Source organism: Melanaphis sacchari, unplaced genomic scaffold (genome assembly GCF_002803265.2).
Source record: "Melanaphis sacchari strain LSU unplaced genomic scaffold, SCAv2.0 Contig34_pilon_pilon, whole genome shotgun sequence".
Taxonomy (NCBI): domain Eukaryota; kingdom Metazoa; phylum Arthropoda; class Insecta; order Hemiptera; family Aphididae; genus Melanaphis; species Melanaphis sacchari.
The window spans coordinates 975,556-993,519 of NW_020271213.1; the positions used below are offsets into that span (position 1 = coordinate 975,556).

Below are 17,964 nucleotides of genomic sequence, written 5' to 3' on the forward strand. Positions count from 1 at the left end.
GATCAGTCGAGAGGCGCAGTTGCTCAGATAGTGCATTATATATCGCCATTACTGGCCTCAGTTATTTGCTCATCAATAATATACTAATTTGAGCAGACATCAATATTGGCATTACGTTTGTTATCATAATATTCGACATAGTTATTTCAACAGAAAATTTATAAGTTGCTTCAGATCACCTCACGACGTGTCATTGTTGAATTAACTGCGACTTTCGCGGCTCTTATCGCATTATTCGACATAAATGCACAACGTCAATGTTCTTCCAAATGCACTAGTTCATTTTTGTCAGTCAATTAAATGGTCGAAATTACCGTTTATTCATCATTACGATCGTCACTTTATATACATTGAGCGAAAAGAGGTCATTGTTTTAAGATTACTTTTCGTTTATTTTGTTTTACACAGAATAATTATGCTCACTGCTGAAGAATATATTTTCCAGTAACTGTCATCTGACAACACAAAATGCACACATGTTAATGTCGTATTAGCTTGCCGTCATTTCATAATGCCTGGTCGGAATCGTGATATTTTCGTTTATGTTTGGTCATACTATTTGTTTTGTTTTAACTTATTCGTAGTAGGCTGCGTTATTTTCATAAGTTTACAGACAAGTAAAAATATTGGTTTAAAACATCACTTACCGTTTGAGTTTTCATTGTTTTATCCATTGATAATATCAATACTTTTATTGTTTATAGGTTACCCAAATATAACGTCAACAAAGTTGTATTCTATAAATGTTTTCAGACAAAGTTTGTACTGCAACGAAACTCAGCCAACACCAGTCAGTTGTTTTTCCGGTTTCTGAACACAAATTTTTAAATACTTATTTATTGGTTACGGGCTTTTAAAGATTTTCGCATTCGATAAATTATCAGTTTTTACCTTGTCTCGTCATCGTTTTATTTTGGTTATAACGCAGTCGAATGCTTGAAAATAAAGTTGTTACTAATATCACCAAAATAAACGGGTCTCTGCCGCAGTTTAAATGGCAGTACAAACAGAAATTATTACTATTCTCGTGTCATTGGGTTCTTCACACGCCTGCTGGAAAATATCAAATGACAAATGGTCGCCAGTCATCAAAATATGAACATGAACTTAAGTCAGAACAAACAATTCTGATATTAAACGGGGTCCAAATTTTTCGAAATGCTTCAGTGAATTGAAACTCGATACAATTATAAGATTTATTCGATAATGATGAAATAAACTGGTCATAGGTTCTGGAGCTCAATGGCGGTTCTTTAGTCAGCACAAGAATGGAAAGTCTCGTATATGATTCCTAGTGCCAACGGCTTTTTAAAGAAATGATGGGAAATGGTCGGGGTTTCGAGTGAGAAATGATGCCAGACATTTTCAGTGATTCTAATGGTTGTTAATGTTATCAGAAGATGGCGTAGTGGGCATGCAAAATATAGCAATGAAATATTTACCACACCTGGCAGCCGGTGCTGTCGTTAGCTAGCAAGCTTAATACAAAAATCTCCCGAACCACCACGCAAACATGGTCACTTACTGGACACGGAACATTGCTAACAGCTTGTTCGCGAAAATAGCGTCGCTTTTCATCAGTACCTAAAAGTCATGAATTAGAGATCTCGAACTCAGCAGTTTACTCACACGCTCTTAGAGTATGTATGATTAAAAGCGTCAAAGAAGGGTCATATCAAGAGTTCATAATGGTTTTGCTTCATTGAGCATACTGTTTGTTGACGATTTTTGCATAAATAACGGAATTAACATCTAGAATACATAGTGCTAAAATAGTACCATGACAAAGAGAAATTGAGAAAATTCAAATATTCGGTAGATATCGCCAATTTTTCATATGAAATAGTGTTGGTTGATTTAATTGGGAGCCAGCACTACAATATTCGAGCGGCACGATAACATCTCATCAGTTGTTGGTTGTTTAGCAATAAGATTGAAGACAATAAAATAGAAGAGACTGGTTTAATATTGCTGTAGCAGCATTTATCAATATTTTCATTTGCTTAGTTGCAATCATCGTTAGTAGAAAGAATGTTTGAAATACCATTAGCAGCTAGGTCGGCCAATCATTATAATGCATCTTATAGTATTGGTCTGAATTGTCTGTAAATTCGACAAAAACTTTACTACATCTATTGGTTTGTGCCGATAGCAGATTATTACCGAGGAGACACGAATAGATTTGCGTTTTGAAGAATACTATAGTACTAATCGCTGTAATTATTTAAAAGGATAGCATAATAGTTATTAGATATTATCACGTATATAATCTTTATGATGATGCAGTTACTGATTATTATCACACAGAAGATAGCAATTAAAATACTATTTAAAGATTACTACTACAATATTGTTTGGACATAGATAACAGTTACGGAGATTTATTTAAATGCATTATACTAAATGTTTTTGCAAGTTCATGTTAGAAGTCAGTGTCTATTTTAAACAATATTATTGAGTTGAATTCAGTTTCACTTTCTAGAGTATTAACACAAATAAGGTTACTTAGAATATAAAGTTAGAAGAATATATCGTTACACACATCTATGAATATATTGAGCCAAACCGGTCGTTTATCCAAACAAAAATAAAAGAAAATATAAATCCACGAATTATAATGACATCATTAAAATTGAAGAAAATCATTTAAAATAATATATATAAAATTACTTTGATTGGAAGATAATAACAGTCCTATTATTGAAGCAAAATCGTTTTCAAACTCATTATCATTTTAAACATTCTTCAACAGACCATACACTTCAATCGCTAATTTATATATATACATTTTCAAATGATTTTCACCTAATGATGTCGTGTAATTCGTCGTTTATCTCTTTATTTTTGCTTGGATCATTTACTTGAAGAATTCCTATTAGAATTACAGATCCTGTAATCCGATATGACCTTCACAAACTCATCTATTCTATGGCAATATTTTGTGTTGAAATACTCTGCTTAAATCATTAAAGATGCCGGAAGTTAAATCGATTCACAATGTATCTATTTAAAAATAGGTATCAAGACCAAGGAACAACATGGGCAATAGTTTGCAAAAATTCTGCTTGAAATTACTTTCTATGAAATGCATTTAAATCATTCCGGCTTGTTACACGTTACATATGTCCGATCACTATTGCACAATAAACAGACTGAATTTCTTTAAATATGTTATTTTGAGTTATATCTTCTGGTATTAATGATAATGTCATCAGTGTACTTACTTGTTATAGCTGCATCATCATCAGGTTGTAATACATTGATTTCATTAATATCTATCATAATATTATGTGTACTTATCCTTTTTAAATAATTTTTAGCTTTTTGACATGGGTTAGTATCATTAGAATTCAATTGTGTTCTTCACTTAAAGTTACTATAACATATTCGTAATATATATTAATGTCGTAGAAATCTGTACTTGCGATCAACAAACCAATAGATCTTTAAGTAAAAGTTTTTATCTGAAATTTACAAGACTTAATTTGCACCACCACTTATAAGATGCATTATGTGGTTAAAATCATTACAAGCATACAAGTAGGTATTTTCAAACGATTCTTTCTATATTAACGACGAACACACAGCTAAGTGTTTGATAGAGAAGAATATTGAGTAATGCTTTTACTACAGCCATCATTAGAGCCAAAGACTTAATCTGTAACTACTATTTTGGTAAACTATATATCTTGACCTTTCAGTAAGCCAATAACTGAGATATTAATGCCGCTCGAATAACATGTGTGCTGCAGTAAACTGACATTGTTCTTAAAGTCAATAACACTTATTTCATATAGAAAATTGGCGATTCTCTGTCAGATCATGTTTAGTTTTCTCGCAAGTCCACCTGTCACGTCAATCGAAACTCTAGGTACTTTATTTTGCTTTGTAAATATTCTATATGTTAATTTCACATTACGAAAAATGATACACAACCAATGTTTGAATAATATGATTGAACGGCGCACCTTTAAGTAGCCAAAGCCATTATAGAATCTTGATGTAATTTTATCTTTGACGCTTTTGATATTTTAATACCTAAGAGCATTAAGTGAAGGTAAACTGCTACCAGGATCACCATAGTTCATGACTTTTAGATTCCATTTTTGAATGAAAAGCTGACACATTTTTGTTGAATAAGTTTGTTATAATTCACTTTTTACCAATAATACTTTAAATCACTTAGAATATTCAAATAATCCAACGTAAGAACATTGTATTATGACACGAATCTGGTTCAGGAGGATTTTGTAGGTTGTTTTAAAGATACTTTGACAAGCACCACAGTTAATTGTGACATTTTTAGGTAACATTCTATCAATATATTTTGCATACTTATACACCATCTACAATCTTTTTAGTTTGTTCAAAATGGTCATTAATAATATTCGTCCACTGAAAAGTAATCTAGACATCGTACTCGAACCCCATTATTTATCATTTCTTAAAAGCCATTCTTTCGGAATCATACAAGTTTTATTCTGTGCTGATAAAGTTATATTGAACTCCAAATTTGTGGTTTATTTTCATCATTATCAGATAAACTACTTATAGTTGCATCAGGTTTTTCAATCACAAACATTTTCATAGAAAATTTAGTTGTTTTGAATATCAAATTGATTTTGTTTACAACAGTTTATGTATATTTGATGAAACAACATTATTTAAATCATTTGAAATATTTTCCCAACAACGTGAAGGACCCAATATTTTGAGAATAAGTATCGAAGATATTTTCTTTCTGTTTAAAATACTTCCAACCAGAGTTGTTTGACATACACTTATTTTTAAGGCATTTTGAAGGTAAGTTTGAAATTTGTTATAAATAATTTATTAAATTACTAACTTTTTATGTCATTTTCAAACATTTATTTGCGTTATAATAAAATAAACAATGGCAGAAGTTTGATTGACAATAATTACTGAAAATTAAAACTGTCATCCAACATGAATGCGAAAAATCTTTAAAGGACTTTGAATTAATTAGCTTGAATACTTATGTCAATAGAAAATATTTTAAAATTTAATGATTAGAATTGGAAACAACTATTTTGAGTGTTAGAACAGGTTTTGTTTATTTAATTTTTAAAATTAATCTAGAAAACATTTATAGAATACAATACTTTATTTGACGTTAAGAAATATTTAAGACAGCCTATATAAATATAATAAAAGTGTATTGATATTATCAATGGATAAAACTAATGAAACCCAAAATTTGAAAATTAAGGACATGTTTTTAAATTAATATTTTTACTATCTATCATAAATTTATAAAATAACGCAACTACTGTTTAAGGTCTCATTTAATAGAGTTAGTTAAAATAAACAAAATAAATGAAATTTATTAAACCCGTAGAAATATCCGATTCCATTGTAGACGTAATAAATATTTGTACTAAATTTTATAAACAAAATTAATACGAACATTTAATTTATGTATTGCGGTTTTTGTAATTCGAAAATAACCCTCTTTATCTAGATAAATTGATTACTGGAAAATATTTCAATCCTGATAATTGAAGCATAATTTGCCTCTTGTAAAACAAAAATAAACGAAAATAAAATCTTAAAACAATGACCCTTTCACCAAAATATATTATATGGTGCTTGCAGGTATGTGAAGAAAATGGCATGGAGTCGCACAGATTGAAGATTTCATTTAGATTGACTAATAAAAATAAAACTAATTACTAAAACATTTGGAAGGAGCTTAATTATTTTGATTATGCATTTTATATCAAAATAAGCAATTACTAAAATTACTGAAAATCACTAGGATCAATTCAACAAACATTTTTATTCAATGAGGACAGTCTGGCTTAGCTTAATAAATTTATTATTGGGAACATTAACTTATGAAGGTATGATAATACAAACAATAAACTACTTATGGAAGTATGTATAATTAAGTATAATTATTATTAGGGTATGCTAAATTATTATGCATAAATATAATGCACACTATCCCACTATAATACGTACATCATCGGCCCACTTATAGGTCTTAGACGGCGTCGGTTGTCGCCGGTGGCCGGCGGCAGCAGCAGGGACGCGACACTGCACGGCCGATGGGAGGTTCGTGCATAATTATTTATCATGTCGTATTTAATCGTTAAATTTTGTGTTTTACTGCACGCTAATCGATAGTCCTACACAGCTCAGCCTTTACCCGTGTCAAAAAAAAAAAAAAAAAATGATTTCCATAAATTCGACCCGTTTCGAACACCACGAAATCATGTAAATCGCACGGATTCTTAACACGGTCGTAGGTATTTGAGTTTTTTTTTTTTTTTTGTTGGCCAAATATGAGACGTGACAGTTCTAAAAAGGTACCACAACCGCGTGATAACTATTTTGTTCTGTGATCAATGGCAACGATATGACAATTTAAAAAAAGTTTAATTATTTTCCCTAGGCCTAACCTAACCTAGGCCTTTTTTTAAATTCAAATTTCATGAAATCTTTTCTTGGCATGCCTTTACACGTAATAAAAAGTACGTTTTCTAAAAAAGCTCGAATGATTCGGTTTGATAGTTTCAGCTGTACCTACGTCGATTATGAATCAACCAGTATATCATATTTTTTTCATCGACTGAACGATTTTCGTTAAAAGTTTGAACTAATTTTTTTATTTCGATTATTCGAACATTTCCGATCGTTTTCACAACCCTTGCGCTGTTTATATATACTTACAGGCCGTGAAATGAGATTCCGGTTTGCAAATATCCGTTTTTCGTGACATAAAGTTTCCTGTGAGCACGAAAAAGATTTACAAAAATATTTACAGCACGTCGTTATAGCAAGACCGTATGTTGACGAGTTTCTTTCGAGTCGTCTCAGTGCTTAAATTATCGTCATAGACCGTTATGAGTTTTCAATGTGTTGTAGGGTAATATCCGGTTAACAGCCGTTTTTTTCAGATTTTAATCGAGTGGTTGACATAGTGACATAGACGATAACTTCATAACTGCAGTGTAAAAAGTCTTCAGTATGTTTTTATTGACACAAAAAACCCTCCCTGTGCTAAAATCCGATTTTTCACAAAAAAAAAAAGTTTCAAGGATCCATAAAAATAATTTTTTAAATTTTAAAACTACATCAAATCTTAATTCAAAAAAAGTAATTAAAGTAAAAATTTGATATTTTTTGGATACATTGTATACATTGACAATGTTTTATACTATTAAAGATAAAGATTTAAATAATTTAAACTACAATAATTGTAGTTTCTATTCTATTCGAAAAGCATACAAAGGAAATATTTCGAATGATATCATGTTATACATTTTTAGTACATAGACGGCATTTCGTTAACCATTGGTGACATTTAAAAGCTTTTATTTATTATTTTTCATTAATTTTACAATATAGTTTATAAAAGAAATTATCAAAATGTGATAGCTTATTTTAATCTAAATCCGAGATACAAAAATTTTAAAATCGTAAATTTAGCACATGAGAATTTGTTTATGTAAATGACAGTATTAATAGTTAACCATCGTTAAGTAATAACATAAGTAATAAAATATATTGTTTATTATACAATTATATTAATGTTATTGTAGTTATACTTTCATCAAAACGTCGATAATTTTTCATCTTGATAGTTATTAATAAATACACGTAGTATTCCAAAAATTCTATTTAAAATAATTTATCGATCTTCTGCTGAGCTAGTCTCCCTTCCGTCACTAAGTTTTAAAATTTAAAACCTTCACCAACCATTATTTCATGATTGTCCAAAGAAGTTATCTATGATTTTTCGGTTTGACTGCTGTTCGTTATATCATTTATAATTTGTGTGTGCAAAGTTACTATGTCGTTGACAATAATGTACACATAAGATAATTAATAATTATTACTATAATTATCGTTTTCGTCTATGCAGACTTATCAAAAAGTCAAGGCCAACCGACACAACCGGTTGAGGATCAAAAATCGAAAACGGAAACCCGACGAGATGCTGCTGACACCGACACCGACAACTTGCTGCTGTCCAGTTTGTAATGAGCCCGTGGCCGCGGCCACTCAAGAGCAGATGAACGCTCACGTGGAAATGTGCCTGAGGAACAAAGTACGCATATAAATATGATATTAGCATACATCATTTTAATTGAGTTCCGTATTAAGTATTATTTATGAGGTGAGAACTGAGAATTTATCAGTTTGCAAAGTGATCACGAATCAAAAACGCACTAAATAATTTCCAAAAATTCGTAGTTATTTATTTATTCCGGTATTTATTTTAGTCAAATTGTAAATTTAAACTTCAAAAATCTAAAAATGTAATGTAATACTATCGTCGATAAGAAGTATATCGTTTAATAGACAATAATCGTTCCACTAAAAAAAAAGATAATACACGTATATTTATAAAAAATGTTGTTTGTTAATTAAGGATTTAGCAAAAAATAACTTTCCTATAAACACATCTATACGGTTGCATTGTGCCTTGAAGCGAATTCATCCCGTCTCTCAGTTGCAAACCGAAACGATCGAGGAAATTTAATTTAAATAGGTAACATTTAAATGTGTGCGTTCAGAATCGTTTTCGAATTCTTTATGGCTTATGAATTAAATACATACCTTACGCCCGGCCTTGACTACACAGCGCCACGCCCTTCCCGTTCAGTCGTATTTCAAACAATATTTTTGGTGTATTAAAACACGTTACGACAACAGTCAGTACCGTTTTACCAGACGTTTTTACTCATGTTTTCCGCACGCCGACGTTATTTTCCAGGGACACCCAGCAGTGGCGACCGCGGGTAACGACGACGAAGACGAGAACGTGGACGTGGAAGGCGATACCGAGACGACGATGTACGACATCGTATACGGCGGTGGCAATAGCGGATGGCACGGCCAACAGCCGCACAACAGGATGAGACAGCAGGCGATGCTCATGCACGGTGGCGGATACAACAGAGGTGAGATCCGATCTTTCTATGGTCAGCATTTAACTAACCATTGGCTTTTCCATGATTTCTCTCGCTCTCTCTCTCTCTCTGCTACGAGTTGTGTTTAGTTCCGTATCTAAGTTATAGGTCTACCCCGTGGATGGTTATATATGTTTGTAAATCGTAACAATTATACGTACCTATTTAAATACTTTAATACGCGCGTAAAGCATTTAAGGAAGAATTAATATTTTATAAATGATCGGCAATTCTTCCTTGAAACGCTTTTACATTTTATGTTCAATTATTGTTGTACGCTCGTCGTTACATTTTTATAGTTGTTTTCAACACTGAAAGTGCTGTTTCGTTTAATTTGAAATTGATCCATAAAATCGTTTATTTCTTATGATAGTATTGACAAAACATTTTAATGAAATATTATTATGAATTAATTTTAAATGCCATACTCGATGGTGTATGTTTCCAGCGCTTTAAAATATATTGTAATTATACCGTATTATTATCCGTTCATACTACATTGAAGACCATTTTAATTTTAACATTTTGTATTTATTTACAATAGAAATACATACAAATGTATATGATGCATAATTTTCATCAACATTCAATTTGGAAATAATTATATTAATTAATTATTTTTTATTTTATTTTTTTTTTTTTTTTAGAGGCTATATAAAATATTTTTATTTTATTATTTTTATTATTATTATATTAACAGTTGTTAAGAACCATTTTTTCACTGTTCTTCGTATATTGTACTGACTCCTAACAGTTGAATTAATCGCTTTATTTATCTTTGGTACTTAAAAAATTATTATATTCTTAATTTGATATGTCATTTATACGTATATACTTAAATATTATATTAACCATGGTACATGAGCTTATTGTGCTCAATTACATATAGTCCTTCAAATAAAATCAATTTACTTGTATGATTCAATCTTAATATTGTGAATTGTTTGCAAAATAGATCTTATAATATAAGACCAAAGAAATATCCGATGTAATAATTTGTTGGTTATTTTAATCAAAAATTGACTGCAAAACAATTCATAGAATATTTTTCGTCAAATAGTCTACACGATTGATCAAATAATACATGTTTTCTATATTCTAGGTCCTTTTATTTTAATACTTGGATAACTTTATCTTAGCGTTATGCGAACGTCAATTTAATGAATGTTACTAAATTTTAAAATAAAATATAAATCATATATTTTTGTAAAACGTATTACAGATCCCGCAGAATTATCCCTTTTTATAAATGTATTAAACTCCAAATCCTAGATCATATCGTAGGCTAACTTGAAATATTTTCACAACTATAGATATATATCTATATCGGTTGACGGCGGTGACGATATCGCTTTTAGAAACCACTTAACTGCCACAACATAAACCTTAGCAGCTACAGCCTGCCAACCACCCACCACAGTTTTACGCGAAATCCTCTAGATAATTTATTCATAGAAAATAAAGCAACGGATAGACGACAACAATATAAATAAGGGGCGGTCTTCGAAGCGAAACATAAAATAAATATCGTTTAGATCTTGTGATTATGTATACACAATTGTACACATTATATAAACTTATTTATTTTTATTAATAACTATACGAATTTTCCAATATAAAATACATGAATTATTCACAAAAACAAACATTATCAACAAAATCACCCATATGATTTAAAAGTTAATGTATATGTATAACAACAATAACTTTATTGTATGTGACGTGATGATAATTTTTTTTTTTATATATATTCAATGAGAATCTGGACATTAGGAAGTTTATCGAACTGACGAACATAATTTTTTTCTTCAAATGAAAAAGGACAACTCAAGATTAAAAATATACAAAACCACGACAATTTTTTGTTTTTATTCGCTTTTACAATAATAAAATTACAATTCACTATTTTAATTATTTTGAATAGTAGATAATTTAATAAAATATTACCTAAACATACTTCACTCCAAGTGTAGTTTTATTTTAAAAACATCAAATTGATCATTAAATTAGGACACCATACATTTATTAACAATTTTAACATATTTTATACAGTAGATAACTTCTACCACGCATCATATATATTTTATTCCTATACTACTATTATTCAATTCATCCACGTACGTGAAAATAGTTAAATCAGAATAACAAACATGTATTACGACATAATTTCATATTTTATACTATCAATTACTATTATAATACATTCGTAACTGCAGTATACAGGTACATATTATATTGTCAAGATAGTGTGCCCTGTTCAGATTATACGATCCATCTCCAACCCAATACCGTTATTAAAACTGCAGTCATATTTATAGCGCTTACATTTTTTCAATTTTATCAAAACCTTTAGGACAGAGATCACCAATAAATATTTTTGGGAACCACATAAATTCAATGTATGTGTTTATTCAAAGTATAAGAAAAACCTTATTTAATTAATCATGATATTAATATCCTGGCGTTGTAAAGTCCTAAAGGTAAAACGTCAGTCGATTTTAAGAAATTTTAACACAGTTAAAGGTAGGAAACACTTTGGTTGTTTTTAAAAATATAGGCATACACAATTTACTAAGGTAGGTACAGTGATAATATATTATTATATGACTCGCGAGCGGCCGTCGCACTTTTGCCCTGCAGTCGCACGACACCAGCAGGACTGCCTCATACCTGCACATGCGACGCTGTTAAATAATAAAAATGTAGTGTAGCCCCATACTCATATCACTTCGCTGGTTTCGACTGTTTTAGTTGCTTAATTGCTAAAATATATTTTCCTATATTGTATTACGTACAAAGGTATATTATCATAAAATTATATTGACGCAATATCTACTGCGGCAGAAAATGGAAGTGAATAAAAAATGATTTTTCTAAAAATATCATCAGTTTCCTTTAATTGCGTAGGTGCTGCAGCCGCGGCGATTAACTGTTCCGGTGCCGGAAATCCGGCTCAGCAGCCGCCGTCTAGACAGTCGGCGACCGGTGGCGAAGATTCGGTTGGCGGTGCCGAAGACGCGGTCTTGGTGGTCGACGACAACGACAACGAAAACGGAGGCAGCAGCAGCGGCAGCTTATACAACAAGTACGGCCCTAACCAGTACGCCGAACGGGACGTAATCGTCCCGTCACGTCCTCCTACCGCTTCTTCGGAGAGTCGCCGACTTTCACCCGCCGAGTAAGCGCCGTCGCTCGAAATTTCCCGAAACCTCCAACGAACGAAACCCCATTTAGGTTTTCGTTTTTGTTTTTATTTTTTATGGTTTTTTTTTCTATTTTCTACTCCCACTATTCGCCTCCACTAAATACAAGCCATCATCTCACACGGCCATTATAATACCGATACCCGCCGTCTTGTAATATGTTTTGCCCGGCGTGGCGTCATCTATGCATCATAGATTTTTTTTTCTTATTATTATTTTACGGTATATATTTTTTTTGTTTCACACTAATTTGAACAGCTATTCTCACCCGCTCTTACACAATTCGCCACGTCTGATCACCTAGCTCATCGTCGTAACTATATAACTATACGTATTGCATGTTGTAATAGGAGGGTACCTACTTGACATAATCGCGTTATGCAATGAGTTATTGATGATGGTATTATATAATATAAAAACTACATATTACGTTATACGAGCACGCGTTTGTGACGACGCGTCCCGACATTAATTTACCCGTTATAATCGTAAAATAATAAAAATGTAATACCGTGATCGTTGGTGGTGTGCAGGCTGAACGATCCGAACGCTATGGATGCAATGGACTCGTGCGAAAACGTCGGGCCGCTGGACGTGTCAATCAAAAAGGAAAACACGCAAGACGAAGGGACTGTGAAACCCAAAATGGACGTTGATAAGTATTGCGCACAGTTCAACAACAACGGTCAGGTCGTCGAAGCGCTTAAGGCTCGGATCCGGGAACTGGAGTCCGCTTCCAAGACCGGCAGCGACAAGTTCACTTGTCTATTGTGCAAAGTGAGTACCGTTGTCGCACCGAGTACCTACTGAAGCATCGGAGTCCTATTCTTTCCTCGAAACAGCAGCAACTTATTGTTTACTTTACGTAGTATGATATCCTACATGCACACCTCGAATGCGACAATTTTCACGCGAAACGGTGACATACGACCGTCTATGTCTTATATACCTAACCTTTGTTTAACGTCCTGGCAACGCCTATGTTACCGACATAACCCAAACTGCCCGGACGTGCTCGTATTCCGCATCCGTGTACATAAAATATGGACAGTTTTATAAAAGCTACTTTTCATTTTTCCAGGGAAATTTTAAAGACCCCGTGGTGTCGACGTCGTGCTGGCACGTGTACTGTGAAGTGTGCTGGCTACAAATACTGGTGAGTATACGCGATGTTAAACTGTTCGTCGACATAATAATAATAATAATAATATAACTGCTGTGCGGCCGTCGTACCCGCCAGCAAAAGAAAAATATGATCACCACATTGATAACGTCTTCTTGTGTGTCCGTTTCAGGGTGCTAAAAAGCTGTGTCCGCAGTGTTACGTGATAACGCTTCCGTCCAACTTGCGTCGCGTTTACCTGTAAACCGGCCGAGAAGCTCTTCAGCTGCAACACGCGTCAACACGGCGTGGAACACAGCCAAAATTGTCACCGCGGGCCATCGCATATAATGTTTATTTGTAAATTATTTAATCGTAATTTTTATTTTTCCTGGTTTGCCGCGCGTTTTTTCATTCAGATTTCGTTTCCAAATTTATTATTGTACAAACCTTTTCGCCACGACGTACGACACATTTGCATATAATATGTACAATGCACCTATATACTATACACCCACATTATATCCTATATATCTATATCTATATATATATATATATATACATGCACGCAACGCGTTACGTTAGGTCGTACGTCGTCGCCACATAGCGTACAATGGTACCAATGTATCAATGTATGTATATAATATAATATGCAGTGTATATGCAATATATACTCGTTTTCAGTTTACCGCGATTCAATATTACGGACATATCAATAATATACAATGCTATAATATGTACATTGTACACAATTCGGTCTGCCGAGACCAAATATACGCACATACATATATATATATATATATATATATATAAATGCACAAAATTATTATTTGTACATAGGTACCTATCTATATATACTATTATTGTATGACCTACTCACGCGCAACCATTTCCGCCCCGGCGTGTTTACACACCAGCTCTTTATAGTTCAATAGATAAACCCCACTCGCGCGCTCGATGGTGTCGCACGAACGACAATGTCAGTCATTAAAACAAATACGCTCGCTGACGCGTTGTAAATAATATTTCTACGTCGCTATATAATAATATTAAACTGTACTATGTATAATAGCCCAATGACGGTCTGACCCACCTGCTGCAGTATTCGGAACTCGAGGTCGTAGGGTGCGTCGCACACTCCCTATCCTAGCCACCCGGCTGCGATACTGAACTTTACACACGTCTCGATATAATACTATAAATACCTACTATATACACGAAGAGACGAAGCAATATCAAAAAGTCTGAAACGCCTCCCACCGTTCGACCCTTATCGACAGTTTTATCGCTGCAGGGTCATATATAATATATTCGACAGCCGATTGCCCCCTCCCCCCAGTTAAAAACACATCCTTTGACGTACGCATGTGTGGGTGTGCGTGAGTGAGTAGTTATATTCACCGGCACGTGTGTTAAAAATTATGTACATTATTTATGATATTATAACGATAATTATATACTTACGTTATGTTTTTTTTTTCTTATTATTAGTGAAAGTAGATGTTTAATATTATTATATTTATAACCTAGGGATAATCTCGCTTTGTCATTTGATGTTAGCAAAAAAAATAAAAAAATAAAAAAATAAAAATAAAAAAAGTAAAGTAAAAACGTCATCATATATTATGTGCTATGACTGCGCGAATCTTCATTAGTCTTATTGGAAATAATAAGTTTATATACATTTCAATACAACATTATAGTTTAAATTTAAAAATAAATATACTATATAATAAATATATTAAAAATATTATAATAGGTATATAGGAACTGTTAATCTAACCATAATGTTATTTATTATTATTATTATTATTATACCTAAACCCAATATGATATTGGAAACAATGCATTTTGTGAAAATTTATGAAACGTGCCACGTGCCGTGTAAACGATTGCAAATTTGCAAAAATTTTAAAATAACGAAATAATTAGGTAGTTCCGCGTGTACAGAAGAAAGCGTCGTTTTTTGCGCGCGTTAAAGTCGCGAACGGAAAGTTTTTCAACTACTCGTACTTAGAAAATATAATGTTAATAATAAAAGTAAAAAATAAAAAATAAAACCCTGTAGAAATACGCGAAAATAATGGTCGTGCAGGGTGTAAAAACACTGAGATCTGACAAAATGTGTGAATAATAAAACTGAGATGATCCATACACAGCTGGACTTAACGGCAGACTTGTGAGGCGATTTCATTTGGGGTTTTTTTTCCTTTCATGTTTTTCACGACCACGTTTTCCCGAAATTTGACACCCCGTGACCGCCCATAACAGCACGTTTTGTAAATTCAATGTGATTGAGCGAATATTATTATTTATGATTATTAAAATAGTTCTAGATATAGAGGACTTAATAACTTCGTTTTAATACGTGCGCCGCGTTGTGATGCCAAACAATTTTTATTTTAAAAAAACTACCTAAATATTTTAACCGATAAAATTATAAATCTTTTATTACATTTCATTATATTCAACTGTATATTGTGTTTCGTCTCCTATATAATATATCTGGCGTTTATCATGATGAGAAAAACGTGTTATTATATTATTATTACTATTTTTATTATTATTATTATTATTATTATTATTATTATTATTATTATTACTACTACTATTATTATTATTATTTGTATAATTATTATTATTATTATTATTATTATTATTATTATCATTATTATTATTAATAATATTAATGTGATTATTATCATCATTGTCATTATTATTATTAATTATTATACTTTATGTTTCTTGACAAATATTGTAGACTATTGTTTTTTTTAACATTATTAATTAATCGGATAATCGATCGCATACGGACATATCTGAAGTTTAAGTATGTACTTGATTTCAATGTACAAAGAATACCGAATCCCAAATCATATCAAAGCCTTGATTTGAGCAATTTAAACGGAAGAAGGGAGGAGATAATTTATATTGTATCAAAATTCAATACAACCACAGCTGATTAGATTCACGATTCACAAAATCTATAATATAACGTAAGATCCGAGTTAAATGTAATATAGCATATGTATATAAACTCAATTGTGACTTGATAGAGTATCTCCTATAAAAACATTCTATCAACTAATTTCTGTTTGTACATAGAATTATTTACCAAGCATGTTCACCCATATTTTCGTCTAACTACGGATTTATTTAACTTCTTGAAATTTTTAAATATACTACTAGCCAATAGTTTTCAAATACTTTATCAACAAAATTATAATATTTACTAAACTAAGTTAAATTAATCATTTAAAGAGTGTTTTAAAAATCTTTTTTTCAAATTAAAACCCACTTATTTTACAATTATAAAACAGATGACTTCTCCTAGAAAATATTTGTGTATCTAAATTAAAATTCGAACGAGTAGATTCTAAATTATAAAAATGTATATGTATACTAAGGATAATATAGTTCTTAAAATAGTTTTACAAAATTATAAAATAGTTGTAATATTTAATTTAATGTTTATTATTTCATTATTTATTGTTTGTTAGTAACAAATTTTTACAGTTTTAACAAATTATAAAATGTTAATAGATTATTAGTAATTGATAATTATTATAATTTCTAAATCATTATTGCATGAATAGCACTCATATCTTCTGAAGTAATAAGTATGATTATGGACCTATCATTAGAAAACAAAATGTAATAGCTATGTAATAACAAAAGTTATTTATTCGAATCTCAATTTAGATACAACATTTAAAAAAAAATGATCTGGTTAATAATTTATAAGAAAAAGGGTGATTATTATTTGAAAAAAATGTGAGTATTTTAAGTACACATAGATTAAATGAAACTTCTTTCTGGGAAACTGAGTTGGTAGAATTTTAAGCTATACATAATAAATAAAAATATACAACACATCAGGATGTATTCAACCAAAAAAAAAAAAATAAATGTTTGAAAAATCTGCACAAAAAATTTTTAATTTTTGAATTATGAAGAACGGTATCTACCGTCTTATTTTAATTAACTCCGATACTTAGACATCTGACAATTGAGTCTATAAATTGATAATCTCTTTTTCTTTTAGTTTATAAAATTGTTAATTCGTTGGTCATCTGTTACCACAGTTGATTACATGTGTCTTGAATACCTATAGACGTTTCATGGAATCTGATGTTTTTCATGAGCGTAATAAAACGTCAAATAATCATCTTTGGTAAAAATTAAGAGTCAAGAGATCTTGAACATCTGAAACTCGTGATACAGCTATGTAGAGCAGTGATTACGAGCGTCTTTTTCAAATTCATAAACCAATTCAGAGTACGCGTTGCTTTGCGATTTGTGAACAAACAATGCAAAAACACAGACTATATTGAATAAAAACATTTTTCGCGAATGGTTTTACTTCCTTCGATTACTGGCAGTTGGTGGTTGATGATCTTCTTAAGACTGTAGCTGCTTTTGGACAATTGGACTGCCTTTTTATAGTGTACACTAGACATACGCCCAGTAGAATTTTTTCATGTATACATTTTAATGTAAATTTAAATTTAATATAAACTAGTGACAATTATACTAATTATATTTATTGTTAGCTAACAAGAATAATGATCGTATTTAAAATGTTAATTATGATTAACTAAAATTGTCATATTTTTACATGATGGATCTCTGATGACAGTAATTTTGTGTCTACCTTCAATAAGAAAATTTCAATTCAATAAATCAAATACAAAATATGAAGTATAATAATATTTTT

General features: G+C 31.3%; 1 protein-coding gene across 1 annotated transcript in view; it reads left to right on the top strand.

Annotated features, from left to right (window-relative positions):
* Nucleotides 1–14,937, top strand: part of LOC112596771 (protein Teyrha-meyrha-like) — a 141,741-nt gene extending 126,804 nt beyond the window's left edge. Inside the window, exons 5-12 of the mRNA XM_025342552.1 lie at nt 2,008–2,101; nt 6,005–6,078; nt 7,892–8,077; nt 8,747–8,933; nt 11,850–12,120; nt 12,679–12,922; nt 13,227–13,301; nt 13,441–14,937. Coding sequence (XP_025198337.1) covers nt 2,008–2,101; nt 6,005–6,078; nt 7,892–8,077; nt 8,747–8,933; nt 11,850–12,120; nt 12,679–12,922; nt 13,227–13,301; nt 13,441–13,512 — 1,203 coding nt within the window. The 3' untranslated portion in view covers nt 13,513–14,937. The remainder of the gene's footprint in view (nt 1–2,007; nt 2,102–6,004; nt 6,079–7,891; nt 8,078–8,746; nt 8,934–11,849; nt 12,121–12,678; nt 12,923–13,226; nt 13,302–13,440) is intronic.
* Nucleotides 14,938–17,964: the final 3,027 nt, after the last annotated feature.